The sequence below is a fragment of the Mus caroli genome, chromosome 16 (genome assembly GCF_900094665.2).
Source record: "Mus caroli chromosome 16, CAROLI_EIJ_v1.1, whole genome shotgun sequence".
In the NCBI taxonomy this organism is placed as follows: domain Eukaryota; kingdom Metazoa; phylum Chordata; class Mammalia; order Rodentia; family Muridae; genus Mus; species Mus caroli.
Window position 1 is genome coordinate 34,270,366 of NC_034585.1, and position 22,641 is coordinate 34,293,006.

A 22,641-nucleotide genomic window follows, 5' to 3' on the forward strand; every position below is an offset into this window, starting at 1 on the left:
TGGAACTCACTTTGTAGACCAGGCTGGCCTCGAACTCAGAAATCCGCCTGCCTCTGCCTCCCAAGTGCTGGGATTAAAGGTGTGCGCCACCACCGCCCGGCCATAGGAAACTTTTTACAACTTAGTAATAAACTCTATATCTACTTCTCTAAGTGTCCCATTTTCTTCCTGGGACTTCTGACTAGCAGGTGAAAGTTAGAGCCTAGCAGTTCCTGTTGAGATAGTATAAAGGCTATTTACTTAATCCTTTGTGCTTTGAGGAAGAGGTGCTAAGTGTCAGAAACTGCAGTTTCTGGCCTCAGAGGATCTCAGAAGGCAGGTCAGCTACAGTAGCATAGTAACTTAAATAAGTAAACTTCATTATACAGCATCTCTAAATATCTCATAAGACAAAGTCTTACCCCCAATCTCAAGTCTTACCCTCCGCTGACACTCTTCCCCCTCCGCTGCTTCAAGAAGAACTCTACTCCGGGGCTGCTCCCCACCACCTCCCCACAGAAAATAATACTGATGTTTAGCAATTGACATAGATCAAACTACTTCTTAAAATATTTGTTTATACCCATAGTGGTACACTACTCTGTCTTAATCTCTCCAGTAGATTGTAAATTAAAACAGAGGTGTAAGCTAGCTCCACGGGGTACTAAGAACATATGATGGCTGAGTGTTAAGCCTTAAATAAGACACTTATACCATCCTGTCTTTAGTTCACAGAACACTGAAAATAGAATTGAAATGGAAAAGGATGTAAGAGCTGACATGGGAAGAAGGCTATAAAGTGACATCTCCTGGTAAGACACAGCTATTTCAATCACAAACTCAAAGCAACCAAGGCTAACTTCACTAAGTATGCATGAAATGGAACTGTTAACAGTCTAGGATGTCTAGATGAGGATCTCAGAAGGCTCTGTTCTTTACTAATGGACTGATAGATTTGGGGGAAAGGACTTTTTGTGTCCATTGATAATTCTACCAGGTTCCAATGTATAGTTCTAATTCAATGGGTAACAGAGATGAATAAATAAAATACATTACCTATAAAAATTAGACTTTTATTATCATAAATAAAAATGAAATCATGAGATTTGCAAGAAAATGAAATGACCTGGTAATCATTATATTAAGCAAAGTTAGCCAAACTTAGAGAAATACTACATATTTTCCCTTATAGAGTCTAGAGCTAAGTATGGATATGTACATGTGATGACACTAGAAAGGGACCATGAGAGGGGAGGAAGGCATCATAAGGAGAGAGAAGCAAGTAAGAGGGTACACGTGATCTGAAGACAGAAAAGTTGCTGCTGTTACCGAGGTGTAGTCTACTCCTTTACACTGAATGTAAAAGTAGACATGAAGTCGATGGGCATTGAGTCTCAGGGATGAAACAATTTCCCTTCACTTTTTTATTATATATTTCCCTCGTTTCAAAAATAGGGGTAAAATGTAGATTCCATTTCTGTCCCTAAAAATCCCAGGCTTCAGAACTGTCTGGTATGACAGCCTCACAATAGTTTCAGTGTGTGTGATTTTCCTTTATCAGTTTTCCCTCAGTCAATAGACTAACAGATGGGCAACTGTTACACTGCACATGCTTTTCTAACATCTGCTTTTGCTTAAGGCAAAGGCAAAAAAAAAAAAAATGGGATTCCTTGTGTTTTGGGTGTCCAAATGCTGTGTCCAAACATCCATGCTGTTTGTGTTTAAGCGTGTGATGTGTTTAAGACAACTGACGATTTTCTTGTTACCCAAACTCTCCTGGCTCGTTTTTCATCATTTAACCAAATTGTATTTCTATAACTTTAGCAAGACAATTTTCATGTAAGGAAAGCTCACGATCTAGAGGAGACCACTGCCAATTATCTAAAATGTACTCCTGCATTTCTATTGTGCTGAACAGAATTCAAGAGTGTCTGATGCAATTATGAACAACTTACTTGGTTTGTGTCAGATCAACTACGATGAGATCTTTCTCTAGAAGTACAGCAACAGCATAGGGTTCTTGAAATTCTACAACACAAAGAAAAACACCAAAAAGTTTCCATAATGCATATTTTACTTAAACCATCAACACTGCATTTCTTTTATCTCATACAGAGATCTTATTTAAATGATGAAAAAAAAAACAAATTATAAGCCAGAGCGACAAAGAATACTTTAATAAAACACATTGTTGTATTTGATAAATATAATGTTAAGATCTCTAGTGGAACTAGGAAAAATGACCCTATGTTTAGGACATAGTAAAATATATTTTCTAAAATTATGGAGTGATAGCCATCCTAGGCTATCAAAAGAAAGTGAGGGTTTCAGCTAAACCTTATGATAAGTATTATATTCATAACCTTAGTATTTTAGATCTTATTTATGCCTACTAGGAGACGAACCGAGACTGCACTAACTCTTCTCTGGAAAATTATACACAATCACCTCACTACGATAATAACCATTTATAGTTAGATGTGTTCTTCAAGTCATTATGGTTTAGCATACTCTTATAGATTATTTCTTGTGTGCAAGAGTACAAGCCTACAAAAAGCAAGCAGTGTGAGGCAACCTAGTATTTTCAAGTTTCTGAAATCCAAGCTGCTTTCTATCATTCCTTTCTCTCTTACTCTTCCTACATTATATCCCAGAAACTGTCTCAAAATCCAAAGCCTATATGGAGAATAAGACTAACAGTAACTCTTTCTCACAGAACTTTTGTTCTCGGGAAGTATACAAACTGCAAACAAGTGAAGAAATAAGAATTCAGGAGCTATGAGACAATGAGGGTAATAGTGTAAAATATAATTTGCTTTTAGACAGGGAGCAGTGACTTAGTTAAAAGTCAAAGAAAGCATTGTTTTCCATTTATAATAAAGGGGTAATGGGGAAACCCACAGTGAAAAAGCTGTTCTCTGATTAAAGAAATTGTGTACCTGAAAACTTTATATACATGATCTCTGAATTTCTGTAGCCACAAGTGTTGTTTTTTCCATGGTGTTGAGAAAGCACATCCCAAGAGTCAGAGGGATGTCAACTAGGAGTTTCTCAGTAATTTCAACCTAGGACTTTAAACTCTAATTCCCAGCTCATTTTCATTATACCAGCCATTCCTACTGCCTAGTTTGAAAAGAACTAATTTGAAACTCAATATTCAACCAGCAGTTATTTTCTTCAGAGGATTCAAATCTTGGGTGGGAATTTTAAATACTAGGGTAGACAGCCTTCAGAGTAACTTCCGGACTGGAGAAGCTACTGTGCCTCCTTAAGTTTATGTTTACATGAGAGAAAAACACAAAAGCAAAAGCAATTAAATGAGGTCAAGGGTTAGAATTCACAGGTGTTCAGGTAGTTATCTATATGACAATATGTAGTCTGCTACAGGTCAATGCCCAAACTGTTCTCATACTGAGACTTTCCCATTCTGTCTCTAGAGTTGTTTTAAGTCTCTCAGCATTGCTTTAACATAATTTGAGTTTTAGTCTAAAGAACACTACGGTTCCATATGACTCCTTATTTTCTTTCTTCCAGCTGTCCTTAGGAAAATCATATGCTAGGTTTATATAAAGCATTAGAAGATAAAATAGCCAAGGCACTATCATGTATGAACTAAATCATAGATAAATTAAATTTTTACATGGTTGCATCTATCAAAAGTTATTGTTGTTCCCATACAAATAAAAACCATCAGCAGAAGTTTCACTTTCACAGATGTCCTTTGTATATTGTGACAGTTACTAAAGAATTGTTTAAGAATCTATGTTGAACTCTATTCTTTGCCTAATATTTACTAAAAGTTTTGTCTTGGGTGTTACATTCCTTGACTTTAAGTTCTTTTCCACTGAAATGGCACAATTATAACTACCTTATACTGTTACAAAAGTGATAGGAAAAGCACACATGATAATATTTATAGCTAATAGCAACTATATTACCTTTGTAGGTTGGTATGTCTCATCTTTTAACCCTTGCTCCTACCACTAAAGGGTGCCAAGTTCTGTCACAATTACTATTCTGAAGAGAACTACATCACTTGAGAGGCTTAGAGATAACTGGCCAACAAAATACAGATGTGAACTGGCAAGCTCGGATTATAGTTGTTACCCTATGTAATAATCCAATTAATAATGTTAAAGCACTTGAGTTTTATGAGAATTAGTTAAATCATCAGATGTCATAAAAGTATCAGCAGTATTAAAATTATAAATAACTTGGTTTAGCCTAAGAATGACACTTATCACTATATAGCTGTAAGAAGAATAAATCCCTATTGCCTAATATGCATTCATAACTAAAATATATTAACAGGACAGTATATAGAGTCTCCTGTAATTTGTAGGAAAAACAAGATAATGTATATGTAAGTGTATGTATAACTAATTAGGTAAATAGCATTGGATGATTCTGGAAACGCTGTGAGAAACTTAATTATGTAATGCTATATATTGTAGGCTTTCTTTTTCTGGTGCTTTGATATATCCAGTGTTTGAATAATTAAAATACATTTGAGTAGTTAATATATTCATAGTATCATGAGTATCATAAAACCACTTCTCCTTAAATATGACAAATGAAAACTTCAATCATCTTTATCAGTTTTCTGAAAAACAGACTTATTAATCCATTTGTGGGAGGATGTGCATGACTTAGCAGATTTATTCTTTATTAAAGAAATATAAGTCGTTCTCCCATTGCTGCTGATATTCAGAGGACTACAAGCACAAGGCATATAATGTTCTGATCTGTGAACAATAGACTCTGAACTTCTATTTCAGATATATCTCAATGCTGTTGATTGGAGGAATTTTCCTAACTTTAGCTTTTAGTTTTGTATTTTTACTTTTCTTTCTGTTTCTTCTACATTCCATTCCTAGATGTCTCTAACCTTTGTTATACATATTCACAACTCCAAAGAACATTTAAATTGTGATAAATCATGAATAAGTATTGTAAAATATTTTTTCTATTTTTTGCTCTCTGGTAACTCTACTCAATCTCACTGTTTTATCCTTAAAAAATTAAAGCAACAACAAAACCTGTGAGACTGGGCATCTTCCCTCTACTAAAACTTGATAGGCTATGCTTGGTTGATGTCCATGGGAGGGCCTCCCTTTTCTGAAGGGAAATAGAGGAGGAGTGGATCAGGGGTGGGGGCTAGGGTAGGGGGAAAGGACAGGAGAGAAAGAGGGAGGAGAAACAGTGGGAATGGAATATATGAGAGAAAAATAAATTTAAAATGATAAAAACAAAACAAACAAACAACCTGTGACTGTGTATGAAACCTGAAGTGCTTTGTGTTTAAATTGTTTTGCTTTTGATTATTTTGAAACAGGGTCTCTCACACACTATAGCACAAGCTGTACTAAAGCTCACTATGTAGCTCAGGCTGGCCTTGAACTCATAGCAATCCTCTTGCTTCAGTCTCCCCAGTTGTGAGATTACATGAGTAAAACAGCACACCCAGTTACCTTAAGTAAATACTATTTACAAATGTCTTTGCTGCAGTTTGGATTTTGAGAATCTCTCTTGAAACCTACCTATTCACTGGACAAACCCTACCAAAACTAGTGCTTTCTTTCACGTTGGTATTTCCTCAGAGTTCTTCTGTATCTCCCCAAACATCTTCTAAAAGCTTAGAAGCTTTCTTCTAAGTTGATCTGATCAAACCCACTGTTTGTAAAACCTTTAATATTCTCACTGAGCTATGCTTAAGTCCTGTTTCTCAATGAGAAATTTCACGAACATGTCAGTTGTTTAACCAGCTATAAAATAGTAGGTTCTTTATCCTATAAATCATGTAACTCAGCCCTGTAATCATGCATTGCTTTGACTCAACAATTCACATGTCATTGATCCGATCAGACTTTAGGTCATTTATGTAAAAGATTATGCTCATACTTCTCTAAGCCTTACAAGTCCTTGTAGTATGAGGCCACAGCAACATTAATAAATATATGCTGATTATTTAAAATGCACATTGTCTCCGGTAACTGTGGAAATGAATTTCTACATTGATTGTTATTTATTACATATTTAAATATGAAGCTAAATAATTGAAAGAAAAACTATTTTAGCAATTAAACACAACATACATATTTTTGTAGTTAACAAAATATGTTAATTTGCCTTTAAACTAATCATGTTGGGGTAATATTATTCCCTTTCTATTCATGATAAATAAAACATGTAAGTATCTTACTTAATAGCTAATAAATGGCAAAGTAAATCATAAATCCAAATATTTTGCCCCAAGTCCAGTAGTCTGGGCCCTATAGTTACAAGTCCCCTTTTGAAAATGTAGTAATGTGTATTAATACTGTTTTCATTATAAATGCATATTTATGGTTTATATTTTAAACATTTTAATTTTTAAAATCTTCTTTAAATACTTTTCACAATTAGATCTTATTTTTATGTGAGTTTAGACTAGCTTTTATGTTTACAAAATGTTTGTATCTTTATTGAAGATGATAAACACACACATGCATCTTTCTTCCTGATGGTCTTATGACTGTTGTCCGAATTAAAATAAATCACTGACCATACATCAGCAATCCTAGCGTAATCAGATGTGCTGCAGCTGCATCTGAAGCAAAGCCAGATGTGAAAGAGAGGCAGCACCACCAGAGTTACAGATCACTGATATCAGGTAAGTGCTTTAACTTTGATTGGCATTGGGATGGGATGGGTGGAGCTGGTCTAGGAGAGACTATTAGGAGACCTCATTTTCCCCAAGTGACTTCACCCTGGACCCCTATCGGACCCTCCCAGCTCAGCTTCCACCATCCTTATCAAAGTTTAAAGCACTTACCTGGTATTAGAACCTGAAACGCCAGCACTGCTGCACTACATCTGTCTTACTTCCAGTCTGCCAAGTAGGAGCAAGTGCAGAGCCTGCGCCAGCAACTGTAGCTCACAGGGGTGGTACCACAGTGGATGTCTGCTGCCAAAACTGAAAATATTTAACCTTAATTTCATTAGGAACTTGCCATTTCAAAAAAATGATTTTTTTTCTAAAATTAAACGTTTCATTCTATCCACTTACCATTTGGATAGGGCGTCTCACATAACGTTAGAAACTCAACAATAGGATGATCCATCTCAAGCACTGTAATTGCTTTCCCATGCATGATGGTTAAACTTGGTCTTCTGCAAGCTTTGTCATATGACAGCCCGCCAGAGAATATTATAAATGGTTCACTACACAGGGAAAGAAAAGGGATAATGAGACTACATTCTTTAAAACAACACAAAGTCAAAACGTAAGTCATTAAATGATAGGTTCAGAGGAGATTATCTACACTGTTAATGGCCTTTCCAACTCTAGTTTCTCAACCAACAATTGACTACTTTATCATCCTCCCCTTTCTGGATCTATATTCTTGTTATAAGAATAACTCATGCGTAAGCATAAAGATATTTGGGTGGCACTGCGGAAAGACAAGATGGAGGGAAGTAGAAATACTGACTCTCAAAGGCACATATATGTACAAATTTGGCTGCCAAATTCTATATCATTAGAGCTATCATTAGAGCATAAGATTCTGTTATAATATTCAGTTAATGAGTAAATATTTGGGACTCAAATTTCCAAGATGAAAAGGAATCAAATTTTAATATAAAATGAAATTTCACAGTAGTAAGCTCAGAATGATGAATGAAAAGATAAAAATTCTAGATAATGAAGCTTCTGTAGAAAGAGGTTTATAAGGAGAGAGAAAAATAATATGTAGGTGAATAATAATTTATCAGAAAAGTATCTCCTACACAACTTTATGCATACCCAGAAAGCTTTATCTGGCTCTAGTAAATCCACATAAAATTTCAGTCTATTATTTTAGTACTTTATTTTTGACGTTAAAATACAATTACATCATTTTCCTCTTTCCCCTTTCTCCTTCCAACTCTTTTCACATATTCTTCTTTGTTCTCGCTCAAATTAGGGGCTCTTTTTCTTTAATTGTACATACATACAGATAGATAGATAGATAGATAGATAGATAGATAGATAGATAGATAGATAGATAGATAGAAGATAGACAGATAGACAGACAGGCACACACATGCGCATGCACACACCTGCTTCTCAGTCCATAACTGTATTGAGACTGGTCGAGTTAAGAAAACCACTCCTGTACATGTCTGGTAGTGCACTTACGGAGCCAACTGCAGTGAGGGAGAACCTGTGCTGAATGTAAGCAGTGCTGTCCAACTGTCTGCTGTCCAGGGAGGGAGAATGAGAAAGGGTACCAGCAAGGCTTCCTCTCCTCTCACTGCTTCATGGTTGACATAACATCAGCCATTTTACCATGTGTGCCTTTCTGCCATGATTTTAATTAGCCTCGACACAAGACTAAAATAAATGGAGTCAGCCAATGATAGACAGAGCCTTCTGCAACCTAAAGCCAAATAGGTCTTTCAACCTTAAGATATTTATTCCTGTACCTTGTTACAATGGCATGAAGTGACTAACCCGATTAGGTTTCCTTCAATAATTATTTATTACAGCTGTCTATAGTTTCATAACATTTCATTTTTCTTCTCTAAACTCATGCACATTTTGTGTTAAAAAGAAGCATTTTCAGGATGTAATTGCCTAACTGAAAGTAGCCCTCTCCAAATACATTTTAAAAAGAACTAGAGACTCTCTACATCCTTTGAAAGTCCGCTCCTCTAAGTAACCCACTTCCACTCTATTGGCTAAACTAAGAAGTTGCCTGTCTCTCCAAGTCACCACATCTTTTCTTTTTCATTTTGTATTGTTCAATCATTTGTCAATCTTATGCTAAGTAAAGAACAATATGAGTTTTAATATTTCTATCACATTTACATATAAAATACCTATTCTGATTTTTCTTTAAAATTTATTTTTACATGATAATTTGAATTATAAGCAAATCAGGCCAAAGGGCTTGTCTCTGAGTCTTACACTGGGGATGTGAATGAGGGATTTGACAGTGAGTGAAAACCCTCTAATCTAGTATTAGAAAGTGTATTCCCTACCGTTTGAAGTATAGTTCCATCTATCCAATAACATGTACTGTAAATCTTAAGTACATACAATAAAGTTTATTTTTAATAGTGAATGTAGGTACTCAATGGATTAGGAAGAGAGCAGCAGAGGACTGCTGGGTCTGGGTTTAATCAGAGATGCACCTAACCCTCAAGAGACTGGAGGACCCAGGGAGTTTAGAGGTCTGGTGGGGTGAGGGTAGGGGGTGGGGACATCCTCATAGAGACAGGGGGAGTGGGGAGGAAGTATGGAATGTGGAACAGTCCAAGGGTGGGCCAGAAGGAGAATAAAATTTGGAGTTTAAAATAAACAAACAAAAAATTGTGAATGTAGGTACACAGTGGATTAGGAGGAGGCATGGCCTTGTTGGAGTATGTCACTGTAGGTGTGGGTTTTGGAGGTGTGTCATTGTGAGCATGTCCTTGTTGGAGTGAGCGTGGTCTTCTTGGAATAGGTGTGTCATGGTAGGCATGGCCTTCTTGGAGTAGGTGTGTCACTGTAGGTATGGCCTTGTTGGAGTAGTTATTTTTCATAAAAATTGTGTGTATGTTTGCATGACTTTGTGTGTATTGTGTAAATGCAGGAGCATGCAAAGGACAAAAGAATGTATCAGAGTTCACAGAACTGGAGTAACAGTCAATTGTAAGCTGACATGTGGATGCTGGGAGCCAAATCTAGGTCTTCTGCAAGGCAGTAAGTGTTCTTAATTGCTGAGCCACCTCCCCATATTGGGCTGTTTTACTTAGTTCTCATAACTATTTTCTACTTGCTAAAAACCTATGTCATTTTTATTCTAAGTTTCTGTGGTGGTTTGAATGAAAATGCCCCCTATAGGCTCACATGTTAGAATGTTAGTCAAATTAACTACTGGGGAGCAGAACTATTTAAGGATTAGAAGAATTAGGAGTTACTGCCTTGTTGGAGTAGGTTTCAAAGACCCACATCAGGCCCACTGTCCCTCTTGCCTGCTGCATGTGGATCAGAATGTAGTCTCAGCTACGTCTCCAGTACTGTCTGCCTGCTGTCTTGCTTCCTTTCATGATGATCATAGACTAACCCTCACAAATTGCAAGCAAGCCCCCATTTAAATACTTTTTTTTTTTTTTAATAAAAGTTGCCTTGATATTGATGTCTCTTCACAGCAATAGAACAGTGTGACCAGGAAAGGTTCATCAGGATTCTTTTTAGGTTCTAGATATTTGTGTCATCATTGTCTCTCCCTTTTCCTGGTTACTTCATTTCTTACCATTTATTTTCATTAATGTATCAATTTTTTAAAGTGTGTTCCAGCATCAGCAATAACCAGAATTTGTAACAGATATAAATACACAGGGCCCCTGCCAGACTTTCGGATTTGAAATGTTTATGAGGGAGGACAGCAATGTGTTTGAACTAATTCTCTACTTTAAAGAGAAAACCATGTTCTGCTGTAAAAATCTGACACTATTGGGAAACTTGGAGGAGGATAACGACTGGACAGTAAAAAAAGATTAAATAATAATAATAATAATAATAATAATAATAATCTAATACAATCTGGTAACAAGAGCACATGTGTGTGTATGTATATGTGTGTGTGTGCGTGTGTGTGTGTGTGTGTGTGTGTGTGTGTGTGTGTGTGTGTGTATGATTTAGAGAGCTCTCCATTGGTTCTGTGGCCATATCTTTCATTCTTCTTCTACTATACCTCTGTCGTTTATCCTCTGTATAAATTTTTAGAGGTGACTTTTATAAAAATAATAAAAAACATACATGAAATATATATTAGTGGAATGATAGTAAATGTGATCAATAAAATGTTTATTTCACTTTATAAATAGGATTATTATAGTTAGAATACTAATAAAGCAAAGGGGCAACATTTGGAATATAAATAAATAAAACAATTTTAAAAAGTAATCAAATACATCTAACAATATAGAATTGCATGGCTTTAATGATAATAGCAGCAGTAATGCAATTTATTAAGAAACTGTGCCCTCTTCTTCATGATAATGCTCATGATAGTTATAAAAATGCTTTATGCATTATTTCATCTACTTTTCTTTTTTTTATAATAAAATGCTATGTTTTTTCTTTTTTCTTTTTAAATTATTAGGTATTTATTTCATTTACATTTCCAATGCTATCCCAAAAGTCCCCCACACGCTCCCCCACCCACTCCCGCACCAACTCACTCCCACTTCTTGGCCCTGGCGTTCCCCTGTACTGAGGCAGATAAAGTTTGCACGACCAATGGGCCTCTCTTTCCACTGATGGCCGACTAGGCCATCTTCTGATACATATGCAGCTAGAGACACGAGCCTGGGGAGTACTGGTTAGTTCATATTGTTGTTCCACCTATAGGGTTGCAGATCCCCCCCAGCTCCTTGGGTACGTTCTCTAGCTCCTCTATTGGGGGCCCTGTGATCTCATCTAGTTTTCATGAGCATCACAGTATGTCAGGTATTACTGGTGATGGAACTAAAGATTATGATATAATTAAAAATCTTATAACCATGTTACTGCAAAGTCAGTGATAGCAATCATAACTTTGCACTGCTTTATTTGACATCCTTATTCCTCAAATACCTTCTTTACTTTCATCCTTTAAATCCTATTTCTGAAATTCTTTCCCCCAAAGAATTTTCCTGATTTCTCTAGATAGAGCTCCTCTCCACTGCCTTCAAGACCAAGTTCGATGTTCTCTTGGTTTATTTTTGTTGTTTTTTTAATTTCCCTAAATATAATTAATAGAAAGTTGATAATATTTACAGCTAACTATATACTCTTGTTCTTTTCTCTGCCCCAAAGCAAAATTCTATAATATTACTTCTCATTTAAAAGACACAAGTATTTGCCTTGGTTGTTGCTACTAGAGCCTAATAAATTCAAACACTGGTAGCAATTTTGTTTTCTAGCACACAAATCAAATTACATAATGTGTGATATATAGTTCAAACCAACTGAATCAAATTGAATATTTTGTGGAGCATTTCATAAAGGTACAGTTTCAAAATGACAATTTTGTAGCAAAATAGAAGCCATAAAGTCCATAAGATTTATCATGTATCATAAGATTTATCATGGGAAAATCCCTCAGGCATCCCTGAAACTCTCTGTTCTCATTTTGCTGTTTTATTTTCAAGATTTGCAATCTATAGAAGAGGTTGAATGCTAGTTGATAATTCAATGGATATTATTAAGAGTCCATAGGTCAGTCCAAGACTGAAATAAAGAAAAAAAAATACACAAGTGAAAAGGAAAACCTAAATCCAACTGCTTGGCCGCTGCTTGGGGTGATTAATATAATTTCTTGAACCTCAGTGGAACTTAGAGTTTATATTATATAACAGGTGGTATAAGTACTTTATATCATATAACAGGTGGTATACGTACTATTGTACACAAAAGCTGAAGGAAAGTTTTAGTTATAAATGGTATTTAGAAGAGAATTATGTAAAAATTTGTTTCTATCCAAAATATTTAAATTTGAAATATTTTATAGTATATTAAACTGGCTTGCTAAATAGATATTGCTAATTTATCATGATTTTATATTATTAAAACTTTAGAAGAAGTTTTACAAACACAATTATATCTATGATGACAAAACCAAATTACAATGTGAGCAAGTAACTGACATAAAGTAGGACTTTTCACTATATAGTTATAATGTTTAGGAGCTGAGAAGATGGCTCAGCAGGTCAAGATGCTTGCTGCACAGACAGGCACCTGAGCTGCACCCCTGGAACCCACTTAAAGGTATAAAGAAAGAACTGATTCCAGAAAGTTGTCCTCTGATCTTCATGTAAGGTCTGTAGCATGTTCTCCCAAACACACACAAGTCTCACAGACACACACACAAATGCACACACACACACACACACACACACACACACACACACGTGTATATATACATGCTTAATAATAATAATTATTAATAATAAATGTTCAGGAAGGGTTTATTCTACTCATTTTGGATGTGGTGGAAATTTTTCCATTAATGATTAATGTAAATTTAAAAAGTAATGCAGAAATACTGGATATAGTATCTATAAATAATAAAACTGTATCAAATGTTATTTTATCTTATACATCTTAAATTTTAGGTTGTTTTCCATTATGATGATATATAACTTTATAACTCTAACTAAAGTTAACTTTCCAATTTCAAAATGTAAGATCCTAATTTCAGAGTGATCAGGTTATGCATTTAAATCTCATAAGGAATATCAACAGATGCATTGATTTAGCTTAATAAATATGCTACCAGTATTATAAATGGTTCAAAAGTCCTCAATTATTAGAATTTATATATGTGATGATAATATAAATAAGTAGGATGAATTATTTGATTTTTTAATATTCATAATAATCAATAAATTAAGTTATTGATTTAGATAATTAATGATTTATAATTATACAACAATATAACAAATTATTAAAAATTGCTTTCCTTCTTCTATCCTTCAGATATATTACATATTCACATAGTACAACCACATACCTGTTCCTGCACGTTTTGTACTCTACTTTAAGAATAGGTTTACAAGACTCAGACTTTCTTCCTTCTCTTTGACTTTTTCCTAATGAAAGAAAAAAAAATTAAATCTAATTTAAATTATATTGATGCATGAGAATTTTTAAATTTCAATGAAGAATTATAAACATGGAATAATAATATAATTAAACAAAATAATTCTACAATTTTCTAGGGATGATTCATGTAGCTTCTTGCACCACAATAATAATTCCTGAACAGTTTACACTGTAACAGGTGATAAATACAACTGAACCCAAAGGCGCAAACACAGTTTTATTGTAGATTTCAGAAGAAAATAGTATATGTAATATTTTATATCACCATCAATGATACTTAAATTTGGAATAATCTTATTACTTTAGTTCTACTATATTATTAAACCGGTTACTTTCATGAGTTAATGCATAGTAACAACAGGTTAAGCTAAAGATATTGACTTATTCTTAAAGTACCTGTATTTGATATAAGTCTATGCATTCTAATATTAAGCTCATAAGCTTTAGATTCATATCAATGTGCTGCTATATAATCAATGAAGTTACTTATAAGCTTCATTCTTATATAATTCAAACATATAAACTTACAAATGTTCATTTATTAGCCACTTTGTTGCTTTGAATTCTCTAAATATGAATGTAGTTTCTTATAAAGTTATTTCAGTTATTTTTGCTCAAAGAATAAATTTTAGGACTTAAGAAACATATATGTATAATAAAATATATTATTATTAAAAATATGTTATTTTTTTACTGTAATCCTAACACTCAGGAGGTTGAGGCAGGAGACTTGAGGGTTCAAATTAGCATAGGTTACATAAGACCCTGTTTCCCTCTTCTTCACAAGAAAAAAAGAAAAAGATAAGTAAAAAGAATGAAATCATGCCTAATATTTTATCTATAGTAGAAATAACCTTTGATATTGCAGAAAGTCTTGTGATGTAAAGCACACGATGGGCTTATAAAGTCATTCCATTTCATTTAAAAAGTGTTATTACTTGGAAGGTATGATGATTGATTGGTTGGTGATTGATTTACTGTGTGTAGGAGTGCACATGTGTGCTATAGTACACATACAGAGAGCAATCAGTTCTCTCCTTTCACCATGTGAGTTCCAGGCATTGAACTGAGGTTGTATGGTACAATTAATATCCAATTTCTACCCCTAACAGTTTACTGCGGGGAGAGGGTTTGGTTTGGGTTTGTTTGTTTGTTTGCTTGTTTGTTTGTTTTCTTTGCTTGTCAATATCTGCTTAAATGTTAGGTTGTATAAAACAATGCTATCATCAATTTGAATTATTGGTAGTCTTTATATTCCAAGTACTGTATGTTAAGTATCAGGGCACATAGAAGTAATTAAATTCTAATGTGTCTAGAATTAACTATATTGAACAATAAAAATATAAAAATGACAGAATGATGTACCAGAAAGATATGAGTGGCAGACAAAACATATTTAAGAGTCTGTAATTAAAACTGAATTTATGGCACCAGAACTATCTTACCAAAAATACAGTAATAAGAGGTGGTTTTCAGGCTAAAAGAAAAAGGCCACAGATGTGTGCTGTATACAGAGACATTTTCAATTAAATAAGCACTTTTTGGGTCAGTGGCCAAGGTTTTCAGGTGACCTCTCCTGCTTAATTCTAATCTTTATTAGTTTTGATGGTATCCACAGCTTTTCATTTCCTGTGGAAATATAAACAAATCTGCACCTCAACGCAAAATGTTTGTTTGCTTTCATTCTAACATTAACATATCGTTATAGTATATAGGCTGATTTAATTCAAATGACTCACTTTTTGTTGCGAGGCCCCCAAGGCCATTTTTTTGACAGTAAAAAATTACCTTGAATATCTCTTCTGGACTGATTGATACTCACTGCTCCAATGGCAATCTTTGTCTTGCCATCGCCTACACACCCCTCCCTGGAAGCTTAGGCCTTCTTTCCAGTTTATATTTAGAAAAACTATTGCCCTGAGAGATGCCGTGTTCAAAATTTTGTTGCAAATGACTACATTTCCCACAATGAAAGCACTGGGCATTTTGAGATCTGAGACCTTTGGTGACTTATCTACAATCTCTTTGCTGTGACCATATTTCCCATAATTGAGGCACTAGCTACAGCTTGACCGATTAAACATTAACATGGTACATGTTAGAACCAATATCAGTCTTACCCCTTATCCACTTGTCTATAGGCACTGCTCTTTCCTTTAATAGTTTAATAACATTTTAATATTTGCTATGAGCATTTTCATACACTAGGTCTCTATCAACCTCTGACTTTGGTCTGATACAGCTTTATTCACAGCTGAGAAAAATCGCTGTAAAAGAAATCAGTGAGGGCTTCTCCAGAGCCTTGTATAATCTTTGCAAATGAGGTGAATTTTCTCTCAGGCTCCTCAACTTTCTCCTCGGCTCTTAAAGCTACTAAGTGACATTGTTCAATAGTAGCATCATCAAATTGCATCTGTTCTTGTATATCAGAGTTCTGCCTGTTGCCCAGCAACTGGTCTTTTACTCTATTCATTTTCCTCGCTCTATTTCACTGTTCAATATCCTAGGCTTCTTCCCTTCTCCACATTAACCATCGCAATTGTGGACCAGGCTCATGTACAACTCTTGTCAATTGCTTGCAGTCTTGGGGAATAATTATGAATATTTATCCCAGTTATTTAGAATTTGTTTCACATAAAGCAGATACATCCCATAATCACAGCCTCTTTAAACCATCTCAGGTCTATCATTTCTATAGGATGCCATCCTATCTCTGCATAACCTTGTTTTAACACCATATGTTTAACAGGCATATGCTGTATGAATAATGGGAAAACTGATGGTGCTCTCCTAACCCCAGACTGACCCTCCTCCCACTCTGGCTGCACAGTGAGTTCAAGATTAACCCTTTCTCTGAAACATGCTGTTTAATCAGATTGCTTTCCTGCTTTCTCAGCTTTTCTCTGACCTGAGTACTCTCGGGGGCAGTTTCTTTTCCTCTTTCCTCCTGCAGGAAACTCCTGATGTGTTGCTCAGTCAGCAGGACTGAGCCTTTTTATTCTCTCTTTATGGGTGTTCCTCACACTCCAGGTGCTTTCACCTCCACCCTCAACTTCTCCAGCTGCCCTGCCAATTCTGCAACCCTTTCAGAAAAGAGAGAGTAGAGTAACCCCCTTTCTTTTTCCATTTCAGCCATTTTTGTGTGTTTGTTTTTCAGGCCCCTCCGTTTCCATCTGCAAATTTTCCATCTGCTCAGCTGTACTTTCAAACTTTTTTTAAAAACAAAATATATAAAGGAGAAAAAGAAAGAAAGAAAGAAAGAAAGAAAGAAAGAAAGAAAGAAAGAAAGAAAGAAAGAAAGAAAGAAAGAGAAAATCTCCTCTGGGCACAAATCAGGGATATCTCAGTGATATCAAACACAATTAACTTTTTTGCTGGCATCTTTAAAAAATTCCATTCCTTCATCCCCTGCCATTTCCTCTATGGTATTTGAAATCAAATTTTCTATTTTTATCCTTTAACATTTGAGTGTCATGTTGGGCACCATTTGTAGCTTATCTTAACTATTTTGTGGGTTCTTCATTTTCTCATGCTTTATCCCCTCTGGTTTTACCCCCTATCCCCTATCACTAGATAGGAGGGAAAGAAAGATGGGGACAGGAGAGAGAGAGAGAGAGAGAGAGAGAGAGAGAGAGAGAGAGAGAGAGAGAGAGAGAGAGAGAGATCTGTGAACTTAATTTCTTTCTTCTTGTTTCTTCTTTGGTCGTGGCTGATTTTTGCTTGTTGGGCGACACTGTGTTTTCTCACCTACCTAAGGAATTCTTTGATAGGCTTTAATAAAAATCTGATGGCCAATTAGCTGGGCAAGAAGTAAAAGGTGCAAATTTTTGGAAGGAGAAAGAACTCTGCAAGGAAGAAAAGGAAGGCCCTTTCCCCAGGAGACATGAGAGGAGACAGACTTACCTATAGGCCTAGAAGGTATAGCTAGCCACATGATTGGATTAGGCTAGGTAGCTGAGTTAACTTAGATGAGCTAGTTGAGAGTCTGCCCAGGTAAGGCCTAATCTTTAAAATTTAGAAAGTCTCCATAGTTATTTGGGGAACTAGCTGGTTAAGAAATAACTAGTGCCCTATTAATTTCCAGCACTAATTATCCATGCCAAATATTAATAATCACTTTACATTTGCTACCTTGTAGGTTCTTCTTTTCCTACCCATTATCCCCTACCAAGGTTTCACCCCCAATCACTATATAGAAGAGAAAAAAATGATAGAAGGATAGAGAAAGAGGATGGAGAGAGAGAGAGAGAGAGAGAGAAAGAGAGAGAGAGAGAGAGAGAGAGAGATCCCTTACTCTAATTTCTTTCTTGTTTCTTCTTTGAGTACTACTACTAACAAACTACAACTGACAAACTACTCCCTGAACTACCATCAACCACCAATCTCATGTATCAGAGTACCAGCATTTATATCTCCTCTGAAAAGTCCTCAGAATTTCAAATGTCACACCATCACAGAAACTATCTGCAGTTGGCAAAACCACCCCTCTGCTAGAGCATGTGGCAAATCATAGTCATCTGCTGTGAAGCAGGCCCATACCCACACCTGGGGTTAAAATGAAAACATGTTCTTACATTTCTATGTTTTGGGTTTTTTGTCTATTTGTTTTTTGTTTGTTTGTTTGTTTTTGTTTTGTTTTGTTTTGTTTTGAGACAGGATTTCTCTGTAAAGCCCTGGCTGTCCTGGAACTCACTTTGTAGACCAGGCTGGCCTGGAACTCAGAAATCCCCCTGCCTCTGCCTCCCAAGTGCTGGGATTAAAGGCGTGCGCCACCACGCTGTTTTTTAAAGAACTCAAAATTCCTAAATTCTCACTACAGATGTGTATTTGAATTTTTACAAAAAAAAATACTGTATGGAATTTCATTATTTTTTATTTCCCTTGGAAATTATCTACTTTGCCCATGTTATTGTGTATTAAGAATATGAATATGAATTTGACATATTTTATCTTTGACCTTTTAATTTCTTCATCTTCCATGTAATTCCTAAACTCGTGTTTCTGTTCTGTGCTTTGGCTAGCTTAGCTAAAGGCAATGTCTGCTTTGCTTCATTATTTTAACAATGTGTGTTTTATTTTTTTGTTCTATGGTTTTGCTTTTGCTACCATTAACTTTTATGATATATGTGTGATTTGATCCAACCTTGTTTTTATTTTGTTGGTATTTTGTTTTGTTGTTGCTTTTGTTTGTTTGTTTTTAGATTTTGAGTGAGTATTTATCTTTAGAGTTTCATATATATACATAAAATATTTGAAGTTACAAATTTTCCTTTAATAATTATCTTGAATGAATTTCCTAGTTTGAGTACATATTATTTTCAATGCTATTTTTTTGTACACTGTAGAATTTTGTTCTAGTTTCTCATTTATTTTTAAATTCAACTTTATATATAAAGTTCATATATATAGTTTCTTGTAATATTTACTTAAGTATATTTTATTTCATCATCAACCAGAAATGCTTTACTACCTCATTTTGTAGAATTTAAGATTTTCTACATTTAACAATTAGCCACTTAAAAACAAATTCACATGTGTTTGAAAAGATAATCTTGTCTTTCTTTGACTGTAACTTGATCATCTGACCATATTTACCTACAAGACAGTCTGTAACATTAACATAATACTATCATAATAAATCATATACTATATATTTTTTTACTACGATTAAAAAAAATAACTGAGCATGGTAGTTCACACCTGTAATCCTAGCATCTGAGAGATGGAGATGGATGACTCCAAGTTAAAACTTTAGGTTAGTCTGTCTCAAAAAACAAAATTAACCAGACAAATCAACACCTTCCCCCACAAGAGTACATTTCCTTTTAAAGCACAATTGTTTAATCATTTAAGCTTTATAATTTATCACTTCATGGTAGAAAATTTTGACTTCTAGAAAAACAATGAAGTACATTTCCATAAATTTAGAAGACAAATGGTTAATAAGGGGGGCACGAAAACATATTCTAGAGTATAAATTATATGTCACATTAACACTATATAGCTTCATATACATGAAGTTTTACACTGTTGCTTTTAACAGACTTTTATACTATACATCCTGAGTAACCAACAAAACAATGAAGATAAGATGCTTGTAGATCTACAGTATATGAGGTAGAACCAAAACTCTTAGAAGGAGGAGGAAGTGTGGATCATTGTTGTCAAGGTAAAGCAGATTATGTTACCAACATAAGCTTTTAAGAGGTGACTGTATATAAGCTCAATGATTAAAGGAAGTTGAGATGCTCAAATAAATGACAAAAGAAAACCTTGGAAGAGTTCTAAAAAGCAAAATGTATCAAATGGAAAAACTATCTGAAATTTAAAAAGAAGTCTTAGAGGTTTAATAGAATAAAAATGCAGGAAAGAAAAGGAATTAAATAAATGATGAATCAGTTCGAACTAATTAACTTTGACATTAATAATAAAAATATTGACAAAAACAAATACAAAAAATAAAGACTGAGTGATGTGTGCCACAACATCAAAAGCTCTAACAGAGTTGACTCATATCCCAGAAAGAAAAACATATAGAATGTATTAAAGATAAATGGTGTGAAAGCCCCCAAGTTTTGTGAAACTATTATGAAGTTATGAATTTAAAAAGCTAGTTAGAACTCTTAGCAGAATAAATTAAAAAAAAAAAAAGAAAAACAAGCCCAAAACAAGTTGAGGCAGAACATTTTTAAGTTGCCACAAAGAAAAGATATCAAAATTCTCTGAAAACAACCAGAAGGAAAAAAGCAGATTGTATACAATAGAGGCAAATATCAAAACACTGAGGATTGCTCATACAGAAAATACTGAAGCTAGAAGATGATGGGATATCATTAAAGCATTCATTATATTACATAAATTCCCAGAAAATGAGAACAAATTTCTGCTCATGGCCTGACATTGTCTAGAAATCTAAATCTATCAAAGTAGTTTTTAGGAATGAAGGAAGATAAAAGGTAATTTAAAATAAAAAAAAAAACCCTCCAGAAATCATTTGCCAGGCCTACATGAAATGCAAATTATACTTGTGACCATTTAAAATGTATATCTGTGGATGTTATATAATTATAGTATATATGATAATGAAGGCAGATAAATAGATCTATATGGTTACAAGATGTCTGTACATTATATGAAGTGTTATGTTAGTCCTAAAACACATTGAGTAGTTAACAAAATATATTGTGATACATGCAAATAATGATAAAAAAAATGAAGATAAAATGACTATGAAAAAAATCAATGTGTTGGTAATAACAATATTTAAATAACTTGAAAGTAGAAAGGTAAACATAAGCAGTAAATTATAGTAAAAACATTAGAAAACAAACAAGTAGATCTTGAATCTAGTCTTATTAATAATTATATGTAATGCTAATAGACTAAACATACTATTCCTAAGACTGCAGAAAACACAAGACCTAGAATAAGCTCTCTGTAGGAGAGCTAATGGATATCCATTAACAGTGTGCAACATGAATGACGCTAACCCAGAAGAGTTAAAGCTGTAAGCAGGCAATTCTGTGCTCTCCATAGTTTCTTTGAAACCATGAGTCTTACCATGTGGGACTGTGGTTTGGAAAGGGCGACTTGGGCTTTTCAGGTTCCATAAAGTCAAGCTACCATCTGAGTGGCTGCACATGAATTGTTTACCCTCATGATGCCAATCGATTGAATGAATAGCCTAATAAAATAACAATAAAAGACAAGTACAGGGGAAAGTAGATATATCACATCATTATATTTTCCAAAATATTTTGACATAAAATTAATATACTGATAATATGTTAAAGTATTTTTTTCTGACCCAGACTAGGCTTCTTTGGCTTCAACCTGTTATAAACCTTGAAAAGGCTACCAAAATTAATTTCCTTAAATAAAGGATAGTTCTGAAAAATTTTTAATAAATTCAGATTCCAAAACATTTTTATTGTCGATTCTATGTCCTTCCAATATCCTACAATCTCTGTTTGAAAATTGTTTACATAGAAATAAAGTATGACTATCAGAAGATAATTTCTTCTAAGATATAGGCCTAGTATCATCACTTTGAGTAGATAATTTTAAAAAGAATTTGAGCTAGCACCTGAAGGCATTCTATATGCCAGATCCCATAGTATGCATTTTACATAAAATATATTAATCATATAAAAGGTATTATTTTTACTTTATTATTATTTCTCAGTTTACATATGGTGAAATTGACCTAGAGACAGATATTCATTTGCTTTTTAAAGTCATACAAGTCAAAGCCAAACTCCTTCGAAAACCCATATTCTCAACTGCACAGCTTTGCCCCAATCATATACTATACTAATTGATTTAAAGCAATTAAGATTTAATTTTTAAAATTTTTAAGTTCATTCCATAGTTTTTAATTAGATAAGAGTTAGCAGGAATTACTTCATTGGTTTAGTTTTATTAGTCTCTGTGGTGGTACAGTATCTTCTATAAAGTAGATTTGAAAGAAAGGTCTACTGAATTAGTAAGCAATTAACATTACATTTCCAAATCTGTGGTATTCCTTGTGATAATTGAACACCATATTCTATTCATTGTGTTACATGTTAAGTACAATAAGACAAGTCTCGGTGGACAAAAAAATCAGAAAGGTATTTAAAACATCTTTTCCCCTAAAGAAACTGGAGAGAAAGTCAGTATAGGTGAATATAAACTTTAGCACACATGTGCTTATACAGTTACATAACCAAATGCTTTATATATCCAAGCATGAAAATTTAGGCCTGTGTGTACATACTAGAGTTACAGCTAACTACTGTCATGACTAATCATCAAAATAAAGGATATAAAATGTGCTGTAGACCTCAAAATATAAGATTAAAGTGAATATAAAAGGCAGCGTGAATTTCTGGACTTGTAGGGTTTATCTTGTTTTTCTTTTCTTCCCTCACTCTAGTCATCATTTCTATGCAGACTCTATTTTTCTTAGCCAGTCTCCAACAAATGCACTTAGAAAGGGAACATCTTCATTGTTTTCTCTATTTTTTTCCTTTCTGCACATAGTTCAAACAAAATGTCGATTCTTTTGTCAAATTCGCTGAACC

At 34.3% G+C, this 22,641-nt stretch overlaps 1 protein-coding gene across 4 annotated transcripts in view; it reads right to left on the minus strand.

Annotated features, from left to right (window-relative positions):
• Stxbp5l (syntaxin binding protein 5 like) overlaps window positions 1-21,291 on the minus strand; it is a 140,870-nt gene extending 119,579 nt beyond the window's left edge. For all 4 annotated transcript variants that reach the window (XM_029470550.1, XM_029470549.1, XM_029470548.1 and 1 more), the window contains exons 1-4: window positions 21,137-21,291; window positions 13,485-13,563; window positions 7,028-7,182; window positions 1,935-2,007 (exon numbers count right to left, since the gene is read on the minus strand). In XM_029470550.1, the coding sequence (XP_029326410.1) occupies window positions 1,935-2,007; window positions 7,028-7,182; window positions 13,485-13,563; window positions 21,137-21,218 (389 nt within the window). In that variant the 5' untranslated portion in view covers window positions 21,219-21,291. The remainder of the gene's footprint in view (window positions 1-1,934; window positions 2,008-7,027; window positions 7,183-13,484; window positions 13,564-21,136) is intronic.
• Window positions 21,292-22,641: the final 1,350 nt, after the last annotated feature.